Here is a 21,170-nt window from a genome sequence, read left to right as displayed (position 1 = left end):
TTGACACACCCTTGGAGGCTGTAGCCATCAGTGTTTCCTTGGGTCATACCATATGGAGAGACATATGATCAATCAGACCTTGATGCTCTCATTGAACAGTTGCCATCTCCCTTTTTCATCCTAGAGGACTTTAATGGACATTATCCCATCTGGGGAAGTGCTGATATTGATAGGAGGGTTGCTCTGTAGAGCGTATGATCTCTGATCACAACCTTTCTCTTTTCAATACTGGTTCTTTTACTTATTTCTATGAACCTAGTCAGTCCTTTACTGCTATTGATTTCTCAATTTGCTCCCCTTCATTGTTCTCCCAATTCTCATAGAGGGTTGGTAATAATCCACGAGGCAGTGATTATTTTCCTATAATTTTGAGAGATACTGGCCGTGGTCGATGCCACCCGACCCACGTGCCCCGGTGGAAGCTGGATCACGTAAACTGGTCCTCTTTCACTGCTTTTGCAGAACTCGATTCTGCCATCGTCTGTTAGCCATCAATAGACGACTGACTGTGTGGCAGCAGTAACTGACTGTATTATACAAGCAGCTGCTCAATGTATTCCTAACTCCTCGATAGGTTTTGCACGATATCCTTGACCGTTGTGGAATCCTACCTGCCATGTAGCATGGAAGGCTCAAAAAACAGGCCTGGAATACTTTCTGTAGATATCCCACGATCTCGAAGTGCATTGCTTTCCAGCAGGCCCGTGCACATGCTCGGTGGGTAAGATGTCAAAGCCAGAAGAAATCTTGGATTAAGTTCACAACCAGTATATTTTCTACTACCGGTTCCAAAGTCATATATGACAAGATTAGAAAGGTCAGTGTGCAATGTAATTCTGTTTCCCTCTCGATCTTGCTGCATGATGGCCAGGAAGTCGCTGATACCCTGAGCATCGCCGATACTCTATGTGAAAGCTTTTGCCTGGTATCTAGCACTTCTGCTTCTTCCTCCACTTTCTTAGCCATCAAGACTCAGGCAGAGCAATCACCTTTTTCCTTTCGAGCTGATTGTCTCTATGACTATAATCGTCCCTTTACACTGGTGGAACTCAAACTGGCTCTTCGTTGGTCTGGCAGTACATCAGTTGGACCTGATGATATACATTATAAAATGCTGCACCATCTATCTCCTGCTTCTCTTGCTCTTCTTCTGATTGTTTTTAACCAGATCTGGCAGGAGAATGTTTCTCCTGATGCCTGTGCCAGGCTAATATCCTACCTTTATCTAAGTCTGGAAAGGATTCCTAGATTCCTTCAAACTACCATCCAATTGCATTAACAAGCTGTCTCTGTAAGACCTTAGAAAGGATGGTTAATGCTCGTTTTGTTTTGTTCTTCGAATTAAACAACCTCCTCTCACTCACTCAGTGTGGGTTCCAATGACAGCGCTCCATATTAGACCACCTTATTCAACTTGAAACATCAATCAGAAAAGTCTTTTCTCATACAACATCTTGTATCAATATTCTTGTAATTGAGAAGTCTTATGATACAACATAGAGGTATGGAATTTTGCGAGACCTCCATATATGTGGGTTACGTGGCCATTTGCCCATTTTTATTAATTTTTCAAGGGACAGGAAATTCCAAGTTCGTATGGGTTCGACACTTTCTATTTATTTTCTACAAGAACATTGAGGTATATTGAGCAGCAGCTACAGACTGCCCTCAGTCATTTATTGAAGTGGACCACAGCAAACAGCTTTAACTTCTCTCTCTCTAAAACCTTTTGCACGCACTTTTGCCGCCAACTGGGTATTCACCTTGATCCTGAACTCTGTATTGGTGAAGTTGTGTTGCCTGTGGTCCCTAAGACAAAGTTCTTTGGGCTTATCTTTGACCATAGCTGACTTTTATACCACACATCAAGCAGCTATGGGTCAAATGTACAAGAGCACTGAACATCCTCCGTGTCCTCTCTTCCACCACTTGGGGAGTGGATCGATGTTATTTGCTAAAGACGTATATAGTGCTCTTATTCGATCAAAACTCGATTATGGATAATTGGTCTATGATTCTGCCAGAACCTTGACCTTGAAGATGCTGGACCCCATTCATTATCTAGGACTTTGGCTTTGCACTGGAGCTTTCAGCACTTCCCCAGTTCAGAGCTTATACCTAATCTCATGAACCTTCTTTGCACCTCTGCCGTTTGCAACTGTCTTTACTATATGCTTCTAAACTTTGTTCCTTTACCAAAGCATCCCACCTGGGGTTGTGTTTTCTTTCCTTGGTAGACCATACTTTTGCGAAACAGACGATCTCTCATTGGTCCTTTTGGCCTGCGTATACAGGTGCAGTTGGATAAATTGGGTCTGTCTTTGGATAACATTGTTGTATCCACTAGTCAGCCCATCCCACCATGACTTCTTACAGTCCTCTAATGTGACCTATATTTAAGTCGCATGAGAAAAGCAGACACTCTGCATTGGAAATACTGTCTGTTATTTGCTGAACATCTTTCGAACCATCATTCTATTCCCATTTATACAGGTGGTTCGAAATCAGATGACTGTGTGGGCTCTGCCATGGTTTGTTATGTTTCAATGGTTGTGAGCAGAATTCCCTCTGTGGCTTCTGTGTTCACTGCTGAACTGTACGCCATTTCTCTTGCCCTGGATCATATTGAAGCTAAGCAGTACTCCAACTGCACTACTTATACTGACTTGCTTAGTTCTCTACTGGCTCTGGAATCGCTTCATGCTAGTTCACATCTTATTCTTGCTGATATTCAAAACCGACTGGCCCATTTTTCGTCAACATATACTTCTATCCATTTTTTTTTGGATACCGGGCCACGTTGGTATTCATGGGAACGAGCTCGCTGACACCACAACTAAACCTATCTGCTCTGGCACTGTAACTGTTGTGCCTGTTCCATGCATGGACTAAGGTCCTGTATTCAAGGCTCGTCTCCGTGCCAGCTGGCAGACGATCAGGAGTGAGCAACGTGAAAACAAGCTTTTCCAAATAAAACCCTATATTGGACTTTGGCCGTCTTGCTTCCATAAGGATTGGAAAGAGGAAGTTGTTCTAACTAGACTTCTAACTTGTTCATCCTTTTCTTTTATCTGGAACTGATGCATTTATATGTAGTCTGTGTAACACTCAGGTCACGATAAACCACATTTTACTTGAGAGTCGTAACGATGGCACCATTTTAAACATGTTCTGTCCCAAGGTTTGTCCATAATGTTAGACAGTTATTGGTGATGGTGACACTGCCCACCTTGGTAATGTTTTTAGTTTTTTAAAGGTCATTAATCTTTTTAATGCCATTTAAGTTTTTTAATTTCTCCATTAGACCTTTTTTAATGTGATTCCTTTTTAAGAATCACAGTGCATTTAGTTCGATTTGAAATTGAAAAATAGCCGTAACATCAAATAACTCGAAACCATGATTGGAAAGGCCAACTTCAGTTGACTAACGCTGCTGTTTGAACTACCCGTTAGTCATCATAGCGAGTTATTATTAAAATTTTGCTACATGTCTTTTAAAACTTTGATTACTTTACTTTTTGAAAATAGCCATCACGTCAAGTAAGATGGAACCAGGACTGGAAAGGCCAACTTCAGGTGACTGACGGTGGTTTTTGTACTTACCCATTAGTCTTCCTGGCGAGTTATGATAACTACAATTATGCTACAGAAAGTCCATTACAACTTTTATTACTGTAGTTTTTCTCTTAACGTTGTAGACTAGATGTAAATATTGGTTTTATGTTATTTATGTTTTTTTTAAACTTTATTTTGTTTTACCTTAATTTCCTTTTATGAATTTTAATAAATTTTCTTTAACTTTTTATCGGATGTTTCGCGCAGATAGCCTAGGTGCTTTGCGCCATAAAACACCAAATCAATCAACCAACAGAGTCTCTGTCCGAAACTACGTGTGCAAAATGACGTCTAGCGAGTGATATGGTTTTCCCCCACGTGAAGAAAGTTCTAGCTTACGTAAACTCCGCAGGAACAGAGGAATTGGAGTCTCTCGAACCGAAACACCTTTTATAATGTTTCGAAATATTTGGGACGGTAGCCAAAATATATGTTAACCCCTCAAAATCCACTGAGAACCAGACCTCCATGACCCTTGTTCTTCGTACCCCAAAGTCTCAGTTTGACCTTTGTTCTATATTACAGTTTAAATGCATTCTTGCATTGTGTCAAACTGAGAATATTTAATATGGCTGACCGAGGAGCTGATAAATTCTAAATTACATATATTTTAATAAAGTTAACAATTTTCATGGAGTTTCAATGAAGTTAAAAACCGCTATCAAACGTTTACCCAAGACACATATACACATACCATGTAGTACGACAACACACACAGATATATGTGTGTGAGAAGAGGTTAGGTTGTACGTGCTTTTATATATACTACAGAAGATTTCCTGGCTTTGAATTTGGGAGTAGGCCGTCCACATTTAGTATTTTGAGCGGTAGCACATGAAACGTCCGGTCGATTTAAAGATACCCCTGCTGGGTTGATCTTTAATTGTTACAGATAATATATGCGTGGTTTTCTAACGACCTTTTGTTTATCATTTTAACTTGCACCTTAATGTGCAGGTCGTTAAGTTGTGTGTTTATATTCCTACATAAAGTAAAACTTTCAGAGTTCATTAAGCAATTCTCAAATTACTTATGGCACATATATTAGCAGGTTTACTTTAAACTTTCAAGAAGCATACTTAGTTTCCTTTAATCCTTTCCTAAATATCTTGTACCATTTCAAAGCAATAAGGATTTATAAAAACTAGCTGACCCCTGAATCGTTTTTAGTGTAATCGTGCTTGGCAGAGGAGTAAAGCAGTGAAAACATATCTACAAGCGCTTAGTGCATCAATTTAAAAGTTTATTAATTGTTAAACGTAAAGCTACATAATGTATTACATTTACTGTGTCCACTGTGTGATATCTAAACCTGATTTGTAGCATGTAAGTACCACCTGAAGAGAGAGGTTGATGTTCCACTACAAGGTGGAATATTTGATAGTGAACATGTTTTATTTGTTGTGACATTTCAAGCTGTATTCTCTCTGGTTTGTGCAATGGAAGAGGGAAGTGAAAGATCAGGTGTCCTTGGTTGTATCGTAGTGATTCACGTTTTTCAGATCCGGTATGTATAGCCTAGTGAACTAAACATTTATTATACAATCCAGAACAAGTAATGTTTCTGTCACTTATTGCAAAAATAACAACTGACAAATAATAAATAGATAAAATGGAATGAGTGAATGGAAAACATTGTAAGTCCCACTTCTAGGATACGGTCTTACAGGAAACAGTGATAGTACCTAACCCTAGAAGGATGCTGTACGTCCCACTTACAGGATAAGGTCTTACAGGAAACACTGGTAGTACCTAACTCTAGAAGGAGGTTCTACGTCCCACTTCCAGGATAAGGTCTTACAGGAAACACTGGTAGTACCTAACTCTAGAAGGAGGTTGTACGTCCCACTTCTAGGATAAGGTCTTACAGGAAACAGTGGTAGTACCTAACTCTAGAAGGAGGTTGTACGTCCCACTTCTAGGATAAGGTCTTACAGGAAACAGTGGTAGTACATAACCCTAGAAGGAGGTTGTAAGTCCCATTTCTAGGATACTGTCTTACAAGAAACAGAGGTAGCACCTAACCCTAGAAGGGCGCTGTAAGTCCCACTTCTAGGATACGGGCTTACAGGAAACAGTGGTAGAACCTAACCCGAGAATGATGCTGTAAGCCCCACTTCTAAAATACGGTCTTACAGGAAACAGTGGTAGTACCTAACCCTAGAAGGATGCTGTAAAGTTCTGTGTGTTTTAAGATGGATTGTATAGTGACCGGGCTTACTGGTATATTAACATGGGTTTAGGTAAATGGAGATATTTTTGTACCACACAACAAGTACTCATCTTGTCATGGCTGTGTGTTTAGAGGGATAGATAAATTTAGAGATTTAGCGACTTACGTAAGCTTACTTTATATATTTTCGCTTAGTTTTCGTTAAATTAAAGACTGTGAATAATGACACAAATTTACCGATTGTCTTCAAATAATTTTGTTATTAAGATTCGAAACGTTTTATTTTACAAAAATATCTACTCACGACGACTAAAGAACTCTACATGAGTCCCGGATGTACAATTCTACTGCTTGGTCCAGTCTAACAGCATTTTTCAAAATTCTCCCCAACCAAAGGTACGTGTAAGTTTTCTCCACCTTTTGCTTTTTCAGTTAATTTTATTTCCGAAACAATGAGGCCTCGTCCTGTTTTAGCGATCTTCTAGTTTAAATTTAGCGTTTACTTTGCTAGAGTTAACAATCGGATCTCAACTAAGGCTAGAAATACCATCTTTATCATTACATCAGTGTCATTTACAAGACTACATGTAAAACTACTGGCGTTTCATCATGTGTGTCTCGCGAATAGTAACAGTGTTGTTGTAGTGCGTGCTTCATGTTGTTTCGTTGGATGTAACTCGTTTGAAGAGAAGACAGAATTCCACCAACATTCTTCTAATTGCTGTTTTTAAAAACAACAAACCGACACTTCCCTTCGTCTGATTTCCTCTCTTTATCAGCCATTATCTTGAGGATAGATCTCGTGAATTATTGGAATTTTTGAACGCCATCTATGACAGTATAACATAAGGAGGTATAGTACGGTTTTATCACAACAGGATTAAATTTTATCTGCTAATCAAGTAAATTAATATGACAGTTTCTTCGACTTTGTCTGCTGGTTAGACACTCGACTCGCAATCTGCAGGTCAGGGGTTCGAATCTTGTTCCCGAAAATGGTCGCATTTCAGGCATGAAGTGTTATAACTAACAGTCAATCCCATTAATTGTGTTGTTAACAAGCACCCCGAAAGGTGGTGGTGGGTGACGTTTACTAAAGGTATTCTCTCTAATCCATCGCATTAAAATTAGGAACGACTGGCACGAATAGCCCTCGAGTAGTGGTTTTGCAGTTAATTTAAAGAAACTTTAGGAAAGTGCTTCTAAGCATTAATTGTTAAACGTAATTAATAAAATTGGCAAATTTATTGCTATAATTATAATTATTGTTAAGTTTTCTTTTTCCTGCAATAGTCGTTACGAGGTTGAGATACTGAATATTGAAATAAATAGTTGTTTTACTGAAATCTAGATGTCGCAGCTCGGTAAATATTTTATTCACCAGTTATTGTGATCTTACAAAACAAAACAGTGTTAGATAAACAGCGGAGTATTCCAAATGCGGTCGAAAGGAATTCTGTTTTATTGGCCACTAGCAATTTGCAAATAATTTAAACACACTGACAATAAATTGTTAGAAGAATTTCCAGGAGAAGGAACTCACCGAAGACTAATGAGCCTATATATAAAGGAATTTTTTTTTTTCAATGAGTAACGTTCACAAAATAAATGACAGAGATTGGAAGCGATTGGGAGGATGTTTATTAATAGATAATTCAGAGGAACGGAGCCGTGAAGAATGCTGTGCGTTTAAATAGAACTAATTTCGCATAGTCTTTTCTAAATTCGAAATGGTAGACTTGAGCAAAGACACCTATTGGCAGTGTCCAGCGTCAACTCTTGAAATACTCACGTCTGACCGAAGAGTGAATTTTGACTGTCGCTCTTATAGGCTACCCATGGCTCTTAAAGTTTGGAGCGAAGTTTTCGAGAAAGGGACGCGAACCATGACTCACAGGATTCACAATCCAGTCATGCTAATCCTTAGACCACGCCAGGTCCAAACTGAAATAATTTTATGAATTTCTTTGTGTTCAACAATACATTTTATAAGGAAGGAGTGACTGAGCTGAAATATCTATGTATTTATTTATAGGATTAACGTGGGTTAAACAACAAGGTATGTTGACAAGAAAAGACACAATAGCAGGTCTTTAGAAATTTGTTTTGGAGTTTATGTAATCAACCTGTAATCTACGTTTTCGTATGCCACCTCTAGTTTTATTACACTTACAGTTCTCGACACGTCTCAGTACCATGCATCTTGTTTCTTGACACGTTTTGGTTCTCAGCCTGGTGTTCCTTGACACATTTCCGTACCTTGTGTGCATATTCTTGATACCATCACGAAAGTAGATGTTGGATCGTGAGCAGTGAAGATTATTAGAGCAAATTCTTCTTCTGTCTATCTAACGATTGGTGTTAATCTAGTGGGTCGAAGTTCGGCTATCAGCTGGAGGTATATCAGTGGGGAGCTCGTGAACTACTTTTCCCTTTCCCCGTTAAAAATAGATTTTTCCAGCTCTTTGTTTGTTTCTAGTGGAACTGCCGTAGTCGAGTGTATTTTAGGCAGTGTGAAACAAGAGTTGATATTTGTGTGTAAAGTATCGTAGGAGTGATAAAGGAATAACACAGAAGAAAATCGCACATTTGTTTGTTCGCAGACTGCCCTGATCTCGTGATAATAAGCTCGCTGTCATTTCATCTCGTGTCCACGTTTCAGCGTGACCACAATCTTCCATGGCAGTATTCCGACAAATCTTGCCAACATCAGCAGAAGATATTCGCTGTAAAATGTTCCGAGACTAATTCGACACACTCTTACTAGTACTTTGATTTTGTGCTGTAATTAAAACATGAAAGAACCGTGAAAGTATTTGGGTGCCTTTTTCTTTTTTAACATCAAACTAACATACGAAAACAGTAACATTTAACTTTGTTCGGAAATGTGTGCAATGTTTGAAATTACACATAACTCACGTTGCACATTACTTTGAAGTAGACATGTTATGCTTGCCCTAAGCAATTTTTAGAAGTTACTACGACTAATAGAGCTCAAGAAACTATTTTAACGCTGTTGAATGACACAAAAGAATGAGGCAATTAGCACAGAAAACAGTGAAACAGTTAATCACTTAATAGGGAAGAGTTACAATTGTTAGAAGTGTAATTCTTAGCTAACTCACCTCGATGTATTGACTGGGTGATTTCAGAGAAAAATGGTTCGCTCCTTAAAAAAGATACTTTTTTAATATTTTGCACTTAAATTCTCTTTATCGTAATCAGCGATTTAAAACATAATTTATTCGGTACTGTGTGTGTTTATTTAGCTAACTTATGCCAAACGAAAATACAAGACCTACATTACAATTTAATAGATGATAATCAATATATAAAAACATTCATTCAATATTAGGAGTGTTAAGGTATTTAAAATACACAAGTTTGAAGAAAGGTATACTCTAACACACATGCAAAAAAAGAAAAGAAAAAGAAAGTTCTGTTTCACATGGAGTGTATTATGATATATATTTTTAATAATATTCAGACCCGGCATGGCCAAACGTGTTAAGGCGTGCGACTCGTAATTTGAGGGTCGCGGGTTCGCATCCACGTCGCGCCAAACATGCTCGCTCTTTCAGCCGTGGGGGCGTTATAATGTTTCAGTCCATCCCACTATTCGTTGGTAAAAGAGTAGCCCAAGAGTTGGCGGTGGGTGGTGATGACTAGGTGCCTTCCCTCTTGTATTACACTGCTAAATTAGGGACGGCTAGTTTGTTTGTTTTTGGAATTTCGCACAAAGCTACTCGAGGGCTATCTGTGCTAGCCGTCCCTAATTTAGCAGTGTAAGACTAGAGGAAAGGCAGCTAGTCATCACCCCCCACCACCAACTCTTGGGCTACTCTTTTACCAACGAATAGTGGGATTGACTCTTACATTATAACGCCCCCACGGCTGGTAGGGCGAGCATGTTTGTCGCGACTCACGCGCGAACCCGCGACCCTCAGATTACGAGTCGCACGCCTTAACGCGCTTGGTCATGCCGGGCCCGGGACGGCTAGCACAGATAGCTTTGTGCGAAATTAAAAAACAACAACAATATTTTGGGAACACTTTTAATAAAAACAAAATAATATTAGATATTCGGAATGGCGTTTACTTGTAGATAACAAATAGTATCGATTACACTGGGGAACACTCATTTTGTTGCATTTAAAAAAAGACCTTTCTATAGTCAATTTGAGTGTGTTGATTTCAAATCTGAAGTCGGTTTTTGTCTGCAAGCTACAGATTTTATGCAATTTGACATTTTTATTTGAAAGACCTAAATCCCGCATTAAATCATTCAGTTCAGCCTTGGGAAGAGGCTTGGGGACGGGGAAAGGTTCAGTGTCTGAAGAACAGTTCTCCGATTGTGTACACTTTCTGACAATTCACTGTCACAACTGTCTTGTTCGCTTGTATCATGTCCAATGTCTTTATCGTCCAATGAAGGCAAGCCTTTGAAAACTGGAACAGGAACTTCTTCAGAGTGCGGAGCAGACCGAATAGCTGAGGGAATGTTCGGATACGTAATCTTTTATGTCGGTTTTTCTTCCCAACACCCGTTGTGTTTACCATGCAGAAATAACAGTCAGTTACATGGTTGGTGGGTTTGCGCCAATCATTGGAACACCAAAAGGCAGACCATTGCGTTTTCCTTTGGTCCAGTCTCGAAGCATTTCCTCACAATTGTGGCACACAACATGAGGAGCCCATTACTTGTCTTGATCACCAAGATGAACTTCAAAATATGCCTTGTAGGCACGCTTGACGAACGAGGATATGTTACGTCTCTGACGATTGAGTGTGTAGCATCCACATATGTAGCAGAAGGCATCAGGATTGTTTCTGCAATGATATCTATTTTTGGAAGCCATGAAACAAAAGAAGAATGATCAAAATATTAGAAGCTATCTATATATATGGACGTGAAAATGCTTATACATGGTTTACGCAAGTTCACATTTGTACAATTTCATTAACCTCAAATTGCATACAAACTAGAGCTTGTAGAGAAAAACTAATTTCAGATTTGAAATCAGCGCCTAAAACTCCTTCAGAATCAGTTAAAATATCCAATGCAACTCAAAGTTACTGAAAAAGTGTTCCCCAGTGTTATTTATAGATAATATAGTATCGATTACTTGTAGATAGGCCCAGCATGGCCAGGTGGTTAAGGCACTCGACTCGTAATCTGAGTTCGAATCCCCGTAACCCCAAACATGCTCGCCTTTTCAGCCGTAAGGCATTATAATGTGATAGTCAATCCCACTATTCGTTGGTAAAAGAGTAGCCCAAGAGTTGGCGGTGGGTGGTGATGACTAGCTGCCTTTCCTCTAGTCTTACACTGCTAAATTAGGGACGGCTAGAGCACATAACCCTCGGGTAGCTTTGCGCGAAATTCAGAAACAAACAAATAATCCACTATTTATAGTTCTGCATAAATTATTGAATAGCAGGCTTAGCACTCTCTTCCGACTACGTCCTGTGTAACTAAATCCCCATCCTGTCCTACCCTAGCTACGTCTCTTTAAGTTACTTGTAGATAAACAACAGTGTTCGCTAGGTGGAGATAAAATGTTGGGCATTTGGTTCTTTTGCTTTCGTAAATGTTAGTTTTTACTATAAATTAATTTCTAGCAATTTTGCTGTTAAGATCCATTCGTAAAAACTTGTGAGCTCTTCATTTAATATTAGCAAAAATTATGAACAATAAAACTAACGTCATGTACCATAATACTTCAAAAACTAATACGTGAAAAAAACTCCAAATTTACAGTATTCGTATATAAACGAGTGCTTGTTTTTGTTTTGTTTTGTTTTTAAAGAAAACTAAAGCTACATTTTTGTAGTATTGTATAGCGTAAGAACTTCCTCAGATTCTGGGTTGAGGCTATTTATTATAACAGAAGATGGTGAAAAACTATTTTAAAACCCACCACATAAAATAACTTAAAAATAGATAAGGCATACTATTGCTACGATAATTCCCATGTGTTGAACAAGTGTTTTTTAAACACTAGCGTGTTTAGAACATCCGTACAGCTTTTTCTCTATTTCTATCGTAAAATGCCTTAAAGAAACATACCGGTGAGATTTTGAATATTTCAATAGTGAGATGCACCATCTGGTAACTCACAGGTTGAAAAATAAGGAATGATTATTAAACATCAACGGAATAGTTAACACTACTTAGGCTTAACTCCAAAACTGATTTTAGCCATGCAAATCCTTAAATTACTGTTCAGCCTGAAAATATTAACTTTGTGTCAATAACGTACTACTTATTCCTATTATAACATTTATTTTTTAGTGTTCGCGCTTATTCTTCCTCTTATAATTTAAAACAAAAGCCCTCATTGTCACAAGCATAAATTACAACGTCCATCATCTTAGCATGAGAATATTAAGCCAACATCAGGGTTCGGGAGATTTATGACCAAATTAATGGTTTAAAAAGGGCAACTCCTAAACTCTATACAAAACAATACTATAAAACAAAAATCGAACTTTAAAATATACTTTATTAAATTTATTATAATATATAATAAAAAAGTTAAAATAAAATTAAAATATACTGAGAATTAAAATAACATCTCAGATTACAAGAAAATGGTTAAGTCTTCATTTTCTTCTTCCTGTAAGGCAAGTTATTCGTTTTGTTTGGAAATAGCAAACTTATTACTGGGAATGATAGTTTTATAATCATTCACCACATCCTCATAACACATTTGATGGGATCTAATTCTAATGACTACACACAGGAAATTAATTTGAATTATATTTCTTGGTTTTGTTTTGACGGCAGTCGTCAAATAAAAGATTTTTTTCAATAACAGCATTACCAAGGAAATTAATGCATAAGTTGACAGCTGCCTAAAGTTACAGTGCTTAGAGACACCCATCTAAAGTTGTACAGTATTTTTTTTAATTTTATTGTTCCCAAAAAATATTTTCTTGTCGCCAGTCAATTAAATTAACTTTCCTATATTGCTGTTCGATTCCATCTAAATTATCAGCATGTAAATACAACTTAGGTAGGTCATTAAAATTACTTTTTGCTGTTTGACTCAATAGGAAGTGGGAATTAGGCAATAAAAGATTTCTGAAAAATTCAGCTAAGTCAAGTAATGTCTTGTTTACTTACTTGTTGCTTCAATAATTAACATTCTAGAGGCCCGACATGGCCAGGTGGTTAAGGCATCCGACTCGTAATCTGAGGGTCGCGGGTTCAAATCCCCGTCACACTAAACATGCTCGCCCCTTTCAGCCGTGGGGGCGTTATAATATGATGGTCAATCCCACTATTTGTTGATAAAAGAGTAGCCCAATAGTTGGGCCAAACATTCTATATCCTCTTTTAACCTCAACAACTTTACGTTCGTATGGGCCATCTTTCAGTTTATTTAGATAAGCTTCAACTTCTTGATTCATTTTGGCCCCATAATCAATTTGTTTTAAATCCTCTTCACTTCTATCAAGATTGTCAAGTTCGTTAAATAGTGTTTTTTGAGTAACATCAACTCATTAGAGAGAGTATGAGAATTCATATAAGTGACTTGAAACATTGCATTTACAGTTTCAAATTGTTTTACAATTGGTATAGCAAACACAAAATTAAAATAATTTATGTCATTATACAGGATTTCTTTCAAAATTCAGGCTTTGTACTTTGTATCAGGGCGGCCGCAGTATTTTGATGCTGAAAATAAGCTTTACGCTCATACCAGTTAAGTAAAATAGTAAGCATGACTTTCCTTCTGACAGCATGACTTTCCTTCTGACAAGCCATCTAATCTTAGAAGCCTTTTGAAATGGCAGGAATGCTCGATAGCTATTTTCAGATTCATATTGAGCATTAAGTGCTTCAAATATAGATTTATACAATTCTCTATTTAAATCACTATTGGAAAACCAGAGTGGAATCTCAGTTATGAGGACTCCAACACTAGATAGAAGTTTTGCAAACGCCTGTTGAATGTTCAGTGTCAATGAGTGGCAAATGAATTTATTTGCTGAATGGTACTACCTCTTTTATTAGAATCAAGACAGAATTTTTCTTTCCAACCATAGAAACAGGCTCATCGCTCGCGAATCCAATGCAGTTTTCTAAATTCATATAATATTTACTCAATTCAGTTTTTAATGCATCATAAATGGACTGTGCTGTTGCCGATGGTGGTGGAACTAATCCAAAAATGCTGATCTAATATCCAGGTTTTCACAAAGAAATTTTACTACTAGGCATAAATGTGTTTGGATAATAAGTAATAAGTAATAATGAGTAAAGGAAACTTCTCACCTTTAACTTTTTATTTTAAATCTTCCTGTAATGAAACACCAACCACATTTTTTATTAATTAAGTACATTCAGTCCGGTGTGTATAATGCTGCCAAACACACTACCTTTCCATGTTGTTTTTTTCATTATTTTGCTGAAAGTGATTAATAGCCGTTATTGTTTATCATTAAGTTTCGCGCAAAGCTATCTGCGCTAGTCGTCCCTAATTTAGCAGGGCAAGACTATATGGAAGGAAGCTAGTCATCACCACTTACCGCCAACTCTTGGGCTACTCTTTTACCAGCAAATAGTGGGATTGACCGTCACATTATAACACCCCCACAGCTGAAAGGGCGAGCATGTTTAGCGCGACGGGGATGCGAACCCGCGACCTTCAGATTACGATTCGTGTGCTTTAAGCACCTGGCCATGCCGGGCCGTCGTAGAGGTATATATATATAAATAAACGAACAAAAACACAAACAAAATAAGATTGACCAAACGTTACTCAAAAATATTTGACCAAAATATGAAAAAAAGGATATACCTAAATTTTCATGACCAAACACGGTGGGAAAAGGCCAAATATCTTGAAGTTGGTCATAAAAAGGCCAATCTGGCAACCCTGGTCCTCATCTGATAGTTAGTGATTCTCTGCGCAGAACAGTTTCGGCTAGAATATTTAGTCCACATAATAAGTAGCTAAAAACTCATCAGATTCAACCGGTCAAATCACTACCATTTTGTATTGGAAATTACTTAATACAAAAGAAACATTTCACTCTACTGCGCATGTACTAAGTTACATTGAAGAAGGACCTTATCTTGCATGAAATTAAAAAAAAATAATAATTAAAAATCATAAGAAGTCGACGGAGTAAAAAAAAAAAAAAGGAAAGTAGAGATTGGGCCAAAATTATGGAAATTTGTATTTTTCTGATAACTTATATTCTTAGGAATTTTTAAAAATTTCTTTTTCTACAACTCTTTTAGGCTTTGGTCCGCCAGTAGCTCAGAGATAAGTATGAGAGCTTATAATTTAAAAATCAAATTTCGATACATGCAATAGGTATAGCATAAGTAACCTATTCAGTAGATTTGTATTTGCTACCAAATAAACAAAGTTCCAGATTTTATCGGACATGCGTATGGTTTGTATAAAGTTTGTTTGTTTGTTTGAATTTCGCACAAAGTTACTCGAGCGCTATCTGTGCTAGCCGTCCCTAATTTTGCAGTGTAAGACTAGAGGGAAGGCAGCTAGTCATCACCACCCACCGCCACCTCTTGGGCTACTCTTTTACCAACGAATAGTGGGATTGACCGTCACATTGTTACGCCCCCACGGTTCAAAAGGCGAGCATGTTTGGCGCGACGGGGATGCGAACCCGTGACCCTCGGATTACGAGTCGCACGCCATAACGCGCTTGGCCATGCCGGGCCCGGTTTGTATAAAGACATTTTAATATTTTCTTCAGTTTCTAGACTGTTTTTTATACACTTATTTCAATGCTCCCTTACAACTGTTGCTTCACCACCTTGTGGCCATAAGCAAAACTTAAGGACAGCGATCTTAATCCACCAAGTTAATATGTAAACAGAAAAAAAAGTATTAAAGCTGTGACTTTACCCCTATAATTCATCTAATGGTCCATTTGACCCCATCGGATTTTTAAGCACGTTTGTTCAATCTCTTATGTACCAAATTGGTTGCAACGCGTCTTGTGACATATAAATTACATCAACACAAAATACCATCAGTAATGGAGTTAAACTTCCTAGTCAGTCTTGCTTTTTTTTTTTATGAGTGTTTCACACAAGTTGATTGGTTCTTTGTATTGACTATTGTGCAATGCAGTATCTGAACCGGTTTCATAAGGTACTTTAAAGGACTCTGGGGCTAATTTTGCTGCCCCTACCATTAAATCTTTTTTTGCGTTGCAGAATATATAATCCACAGTTTCAACTTTGGCATTTCAAAATGCAAATTTTCACGGTTCCTTTGGAACTAATAGGCCCTGTGGAAGTTAACCTACACGTATGTTTGTTAAACGATGAGTTACATGTGTTGTGCCCGCCATGGGCATCGAAACCCAATTTTTAGCATTATAATCTTTTAGACTTACTGCTAAGCCACTAGTGGTTTAGCGATGCTACCACGCCTATAACTACACTCCATTGGTATGAACATGATCAATAGTAAATGTTAAATAACAACACATTATGCCTTAGCTACCAGGGGCGCTGTCTCTCTTGTGGCTACATCAAAGATGTGTGTGTCAGGAGTGGTGATTATTATAAATCAACTATGATATTTAGGATTAAAACCACGTGCATCATTATAGTATATTTTTTACACTACTTTGAATATTGAGACACAGTTTTTTTAATATTTAGGTAATAATCGATCAACTCGTTGGTTATCATGAAGTTATTTATATTTTTGTATTTTTCATTCAGGTTACGGCAACATTGCCCCAAAGACCCCATGGGGAAAGCTGATTACTCTTATTTACGCCATTGTGGGTATTCCGCTGATGCTGTTATGCCTGTCTAACATTGGAGACGCCATGGCCCACTCCTTCAAGTTCATCTACTGGAAGGTGTGCTGCTATCTTTGCATTAAGCCACAGAAGAAATCGCGATCATCCTTCCGACATAGAAGTCGTTATTTGTCGGGTCGGAGTCCACTTAGAGATATCAGTAAAACCACACAGGAAACTCATCTGGACACACTCAGTCGGAGCAGCTACTACACCGCCCCGGGTACCGTTATGTCCGATAGTGACTCCCGTAGTCCCACGTCACCCCTTAGCTCCCCAACTGTTCCTGCATCTCCGTCTTCCGTGACTGCTGGATCTCCTCAATACTCTGCTCCCACAAACGTCACCTCAACCCAGCGAGCACTATACCAGAATCAACTGACTCCTTGCCGGAACCCTGTGATTTCCAACAAATACGTTATTCACAGCAGAGAAGACATACCAGTTGACCTCGCTCACCCTTCCATAGGGCATCTGGATTCCTCATATAACCTTCCTCGGGGAAACCTGCATCAGCCAGAACAGTGTAACTGGGGAAGACAGGAAGATACACTAGAGTTCGACGTTGAAGAAGAAGAAAACGAGTGTGACTCTGAAGAAAATGGGAATGAAGAAGAAGTGAGTGTGCCTATCTGGTTGTGTTCTGCCATTGTTATTGGCTACATCTGTGGTGGTGCTTTTCTATTCACCATCTGGGAAGACTGGAATTTCTTGGACAGCTCCTACTTCTGCTTTATCACCTTAACGACAATCGGATTTGGGGATCTAGTTCCTGGGACAGCAGTACTCTCTGAAGACGCCCAACTAACCTTAGGTTTGTGCGCCCTCTACTTGCTGTTCGGCATGGCCCTCTTAGCAATGTCCTTCAATTTGGTTCAGGAAGAATTTACAAAGTCTGTCAAGTGTATTGGTCGGAGGATTGGGATACTTTCGGACAACGAGGATGACAACTAAAACATCACTAATACCTGGCAACACTGTAACGTCTTCCCGAGGTCTTACTATAGTCACCTAGCGTCCCCTACCAGCCTGTACAAAAGACTTAATCTGACATATATGTATGTGAGACGCGAAAAATGGGAAAACGTAGCAAGACGAAATTCTCTGAATCTGCAAGTCATCTGTCGAACAGGTCAAGTTTGCATAACGTGGAAAAAAGTCAGTAAACCTGTCCATCTTGAACTAAGACAAAGAAAGGTAACTTACCCAGTACTATAATCATGGTAACATGATCTCGAGAAGCCCAACTTGTAAAAGTATCTCCTGAAATGTTTGATGGTTTTGTATCTTGTTAAAAACGAAACAATGTTGAAGAAAAACGTTGATGTGGAAGTTACGTGTTTTATTCTTTAAGTAACAACTTTCAGTAAAGAGAAATCTCCTACGTTTGTATATGTGATATTTTAGATCATAGTATAAAATCCATAGAGATAAGCAGCCTCTACAAAAGCTAGGATTAATCATTCTCAAAGATAACCTGTGTAGGAACATTAGTATGTAACGTGATATAACATCATTCCTCGCTACTTCGAGATAATACAAAAACTGGTTTTTATTTTAAAGTAACAATATGATTCCATCAACACAAATCTTTCCTTATTATTTCAATAAATGTTAAAAGCGTATTTTTTTTGCGTTTTTTCTTATAACAAAGCCACATCGGGCTATCTGCTGAGCCCACCGAGGGAAATCGAACCCCTGATTTTAGCGTTGTAAATCCGTAGACTTACCGCTGTACTAGCGGGGGGTTATGTTAAGAGCAAATATTTTTGTTTTCTAATAACAATAGTATATGATCCTATATAACAAATATTTCTTCATTATTTCAATAAATAATAAAAAAGCTGGTTTTTGTTTGCAAGTAACAATAGTATGTGATCCTATACAACATAAATCTTTCCTCATTATTTCAATAAACAATATACAACTGGTTTTCGTTTCCTAAATAACAATAGCATATGATCTCGTACAATACAAATCTTTCTTCATTATTTCAATAAATAATATTAAAAACAAATGTTTTTTTTTCCAAGTCACAATAGTATATTATCCCATAAAATACAAATATTTTCTTATTATTTCAATAAATAGTATATAAATACAACTGGTTTTCATTTTCCAAGTAACAGTACAATACAATGTTTTCCTTATTCTTTCGCACTCCGCTAGTACAGCGGTAAGTCTACGGATTTACAACGCTAAAATCAGGCGTTCGATTCCCCTCGGTGGGCTCAGCAGATGGCCCGATGTGGCTTTGCTATAAAAAAAAACACCCACACACACAATTATTATTACAATAACTAATATATACAAGTACATCTGGTTTTCGTCTTCCAAGTAACAATACCCATACAACACGAATTGTATTGTTGAAGTTGTATTTCTTTCAAAGTTTTTATCTGAATGTTCATTTTCATGTCTACAAATCTTTACATTCTCACGCGAATTATAGAAATATTTTAAATTTATCAAATGTATATTTGTTGTCAAGACGACAATATATACTGAAACCTTCTTAACGCTATTTTTAACACAACTGTTATGGGTATTGGTAAAGCATTCCTCTTTCTTGTACTCGTTGTCAAAAGAAGATTCAACGTGTCCTTCAAGAAGGAGGTTTCTGGTGGATTGTCACAATGAGATAAGTGACTTTTTAGCTCTTTTTGTTTATATCACCCCTTTGGTACAATAGTAAGACTGCGAAGTTACTACCCTAATATTTAAGGTCCAGTTTCCTGCAGCATACATAGTAAATGGCTCAATGTGGCTTTGTTCTGAAACAAATAGAACAATTTTGTTAATATATTCAGAAATTTGTATCCTCATGGCTAAAGCACTATGTTATGATAACTTAGACCCAAAAAACAGATTTTATGTGTAATTACAAAAGCAATAGGGTTATTTTTCTTATTAAACATATAGAATTATATAATATTAATATTGATTACAAAATAAATTCGCTAGACTGGCGGTAACTGGTGTTGACTAGTTGTGCTCTCTATTATCTATCATTTAAAAATTTAGGACGACTACCGCAGATAGTCCTCGAGTGGCATTATCCAGCAACCAAACACAACATGAAACGGTATTGTTACTTTTGTATATCTTACATTTGTTCTTCAAGAACTCACATTTGAAACTGTAAAAGTAAAAATTAATAAACGTTACAGTGAAAGTGTTTCCTCGTTTCGGTGTGTTCAACAGACTGTGTTCAGTTTGAGGTCGCGAAACGTTTCGAATGCATTAGGTCAACGTGATTTTTTTGAAATCAGGTGTGTAATTGTAAGTGTTATAGCTTGACATCAGCCTTATGAGAATCACTTATAAAATTTAGTTTTTGTTCTAGCCTCTCCTAACCGACTGGGTCTTAAATAGAACTTACGGAAGTTTTGTTTGTTTGTTTTGAATTTCGCGCAAACCTACACGAGGGATACCACCACCAGCCGTCCCTAATGTAGCAGTGTAAGACTAGAGGGAAAGCAGCTAGTCATCACCACCCACCGTCAACTCTTGGGCTACTCTTTTACTAACGAACAGTGGGATTGACCGAAACATTATAACGACCCCACGGCTGAAAGGGCGAGCATGTCTGATGTAACGGTGATTCGAACCTGCGACTCTCGGATTACGAGTCGAGTGTCTTAACCACCTGGCCTTGCCAGGCCAACTCAGTTTGAGGCGTTATAATTCGTTGGTAAAAGAGTTGGCGGTGGGTGGTGATGAATAGCTCTCTTCCCTCTAGTCTTACGCTGCTAAATTAGGAATGGCTAACGCAGATAGCTCACGTGTAGCTTTGCGCAAAATTCAATAAACTAAAATCAAACTGAGATAAATGATGGTTTAAATTGAGAAGTTAATTAAATGTCCACAAGTATCAAATTTACGATATTTGCCAATAAGATTGATACTCACAGTTTTCTTTCTTGATACAAATATATTTTAATACATAAACAATAATACAATTTATAATAAGAATTAATAACCAATTATTATTTATATACAAAAGTTTTGCAAATTTACAAACAATATTGAGTCTTCTATCTGATCTGGAACTTTCTTGATTTCTTATTGATCGTTCACAATGAGTGAATTAATTTCGAGTTGATATCAGTACAATTCACTCAAAGGGAAACTAGTTAGTTCTAGGCTGATCACACGCGAGGTTTTCACCACTGAAGTTATATGATTTCTTCGTAAAAATACGAAGGCCGATGTTAATCCACTGAAGTTAAACAGTTCGTAATGTTTAAAATCTATAAATGTTCCTGGTCAAATATTTGAAGTTTTTTTATTAATAATCGTTAATTGCAGTTATAGCTGTCGAGGTTTATAGTATATCAAATGTAGCAAATCAATAATATGGACTAACTCCTGGAGCATTGGTTAATTACCTTATATGAGCGTTGTGCGAGATTCTAGAAATTTCGGCTTGAACCACAACACTGGCATTTACATACACATATGACTGCTGATTCTTACACTACAACTTTAATAAATACGCAAGAATTTCGCAGTACAGGTTTAACTATAAATTACACGCATTTCTAAATATATATTCACTGAAACATCGATATTAAAA

General features: G+C 37.6%; 1 protein-coding gene across 1 annotated transcript in view; it reads left to right on the top strand.

Moving 5' to 3' along the window:
- LOC143244136 (potassium channel subfamily K member 18-like) overlaps nt 1-17,972 on the top strand; it is a 30,644-nt gene extending 12,672 nt beyond the window's left edge. Inside the window, exon 2 of the mRNA XM_076488268.1 lies at nt 16,509-17,972. Within this exon, the coding sequence (XP_076344383.1) occupies nt 16,509-17,545 (1,037 nt within the window). The 3' untranslated portion in view covers nt 17,546-17,972. The remainder of the gene's footprint in view (nt 1-16,508) is intronic.
- Nucleotides 17,973-21,170: the final 3,198 nt, after the last annotated feature.

The sequence above is a fragment of the Tachypleus tridentatus genome, chromosome 2 (genome assembly GCF_004210375.1).
Source record: "Tachypleus tridentatus isolate NWPU-2018 chromosome 2, ASM421037v1, whole genome shotgun sequence".
In the NCBI taxonomy this organism is placed as follows: domain Eukaryota; kingdom Metazoa; phylum Arthropoda; class Merostomata; order Xiphosura; family Limulidae; genus Tachypleus; species Tachypleus tridentatus.
This window is presented reverse-complemented; position numbering and strand designations above follow the sequence as displayed.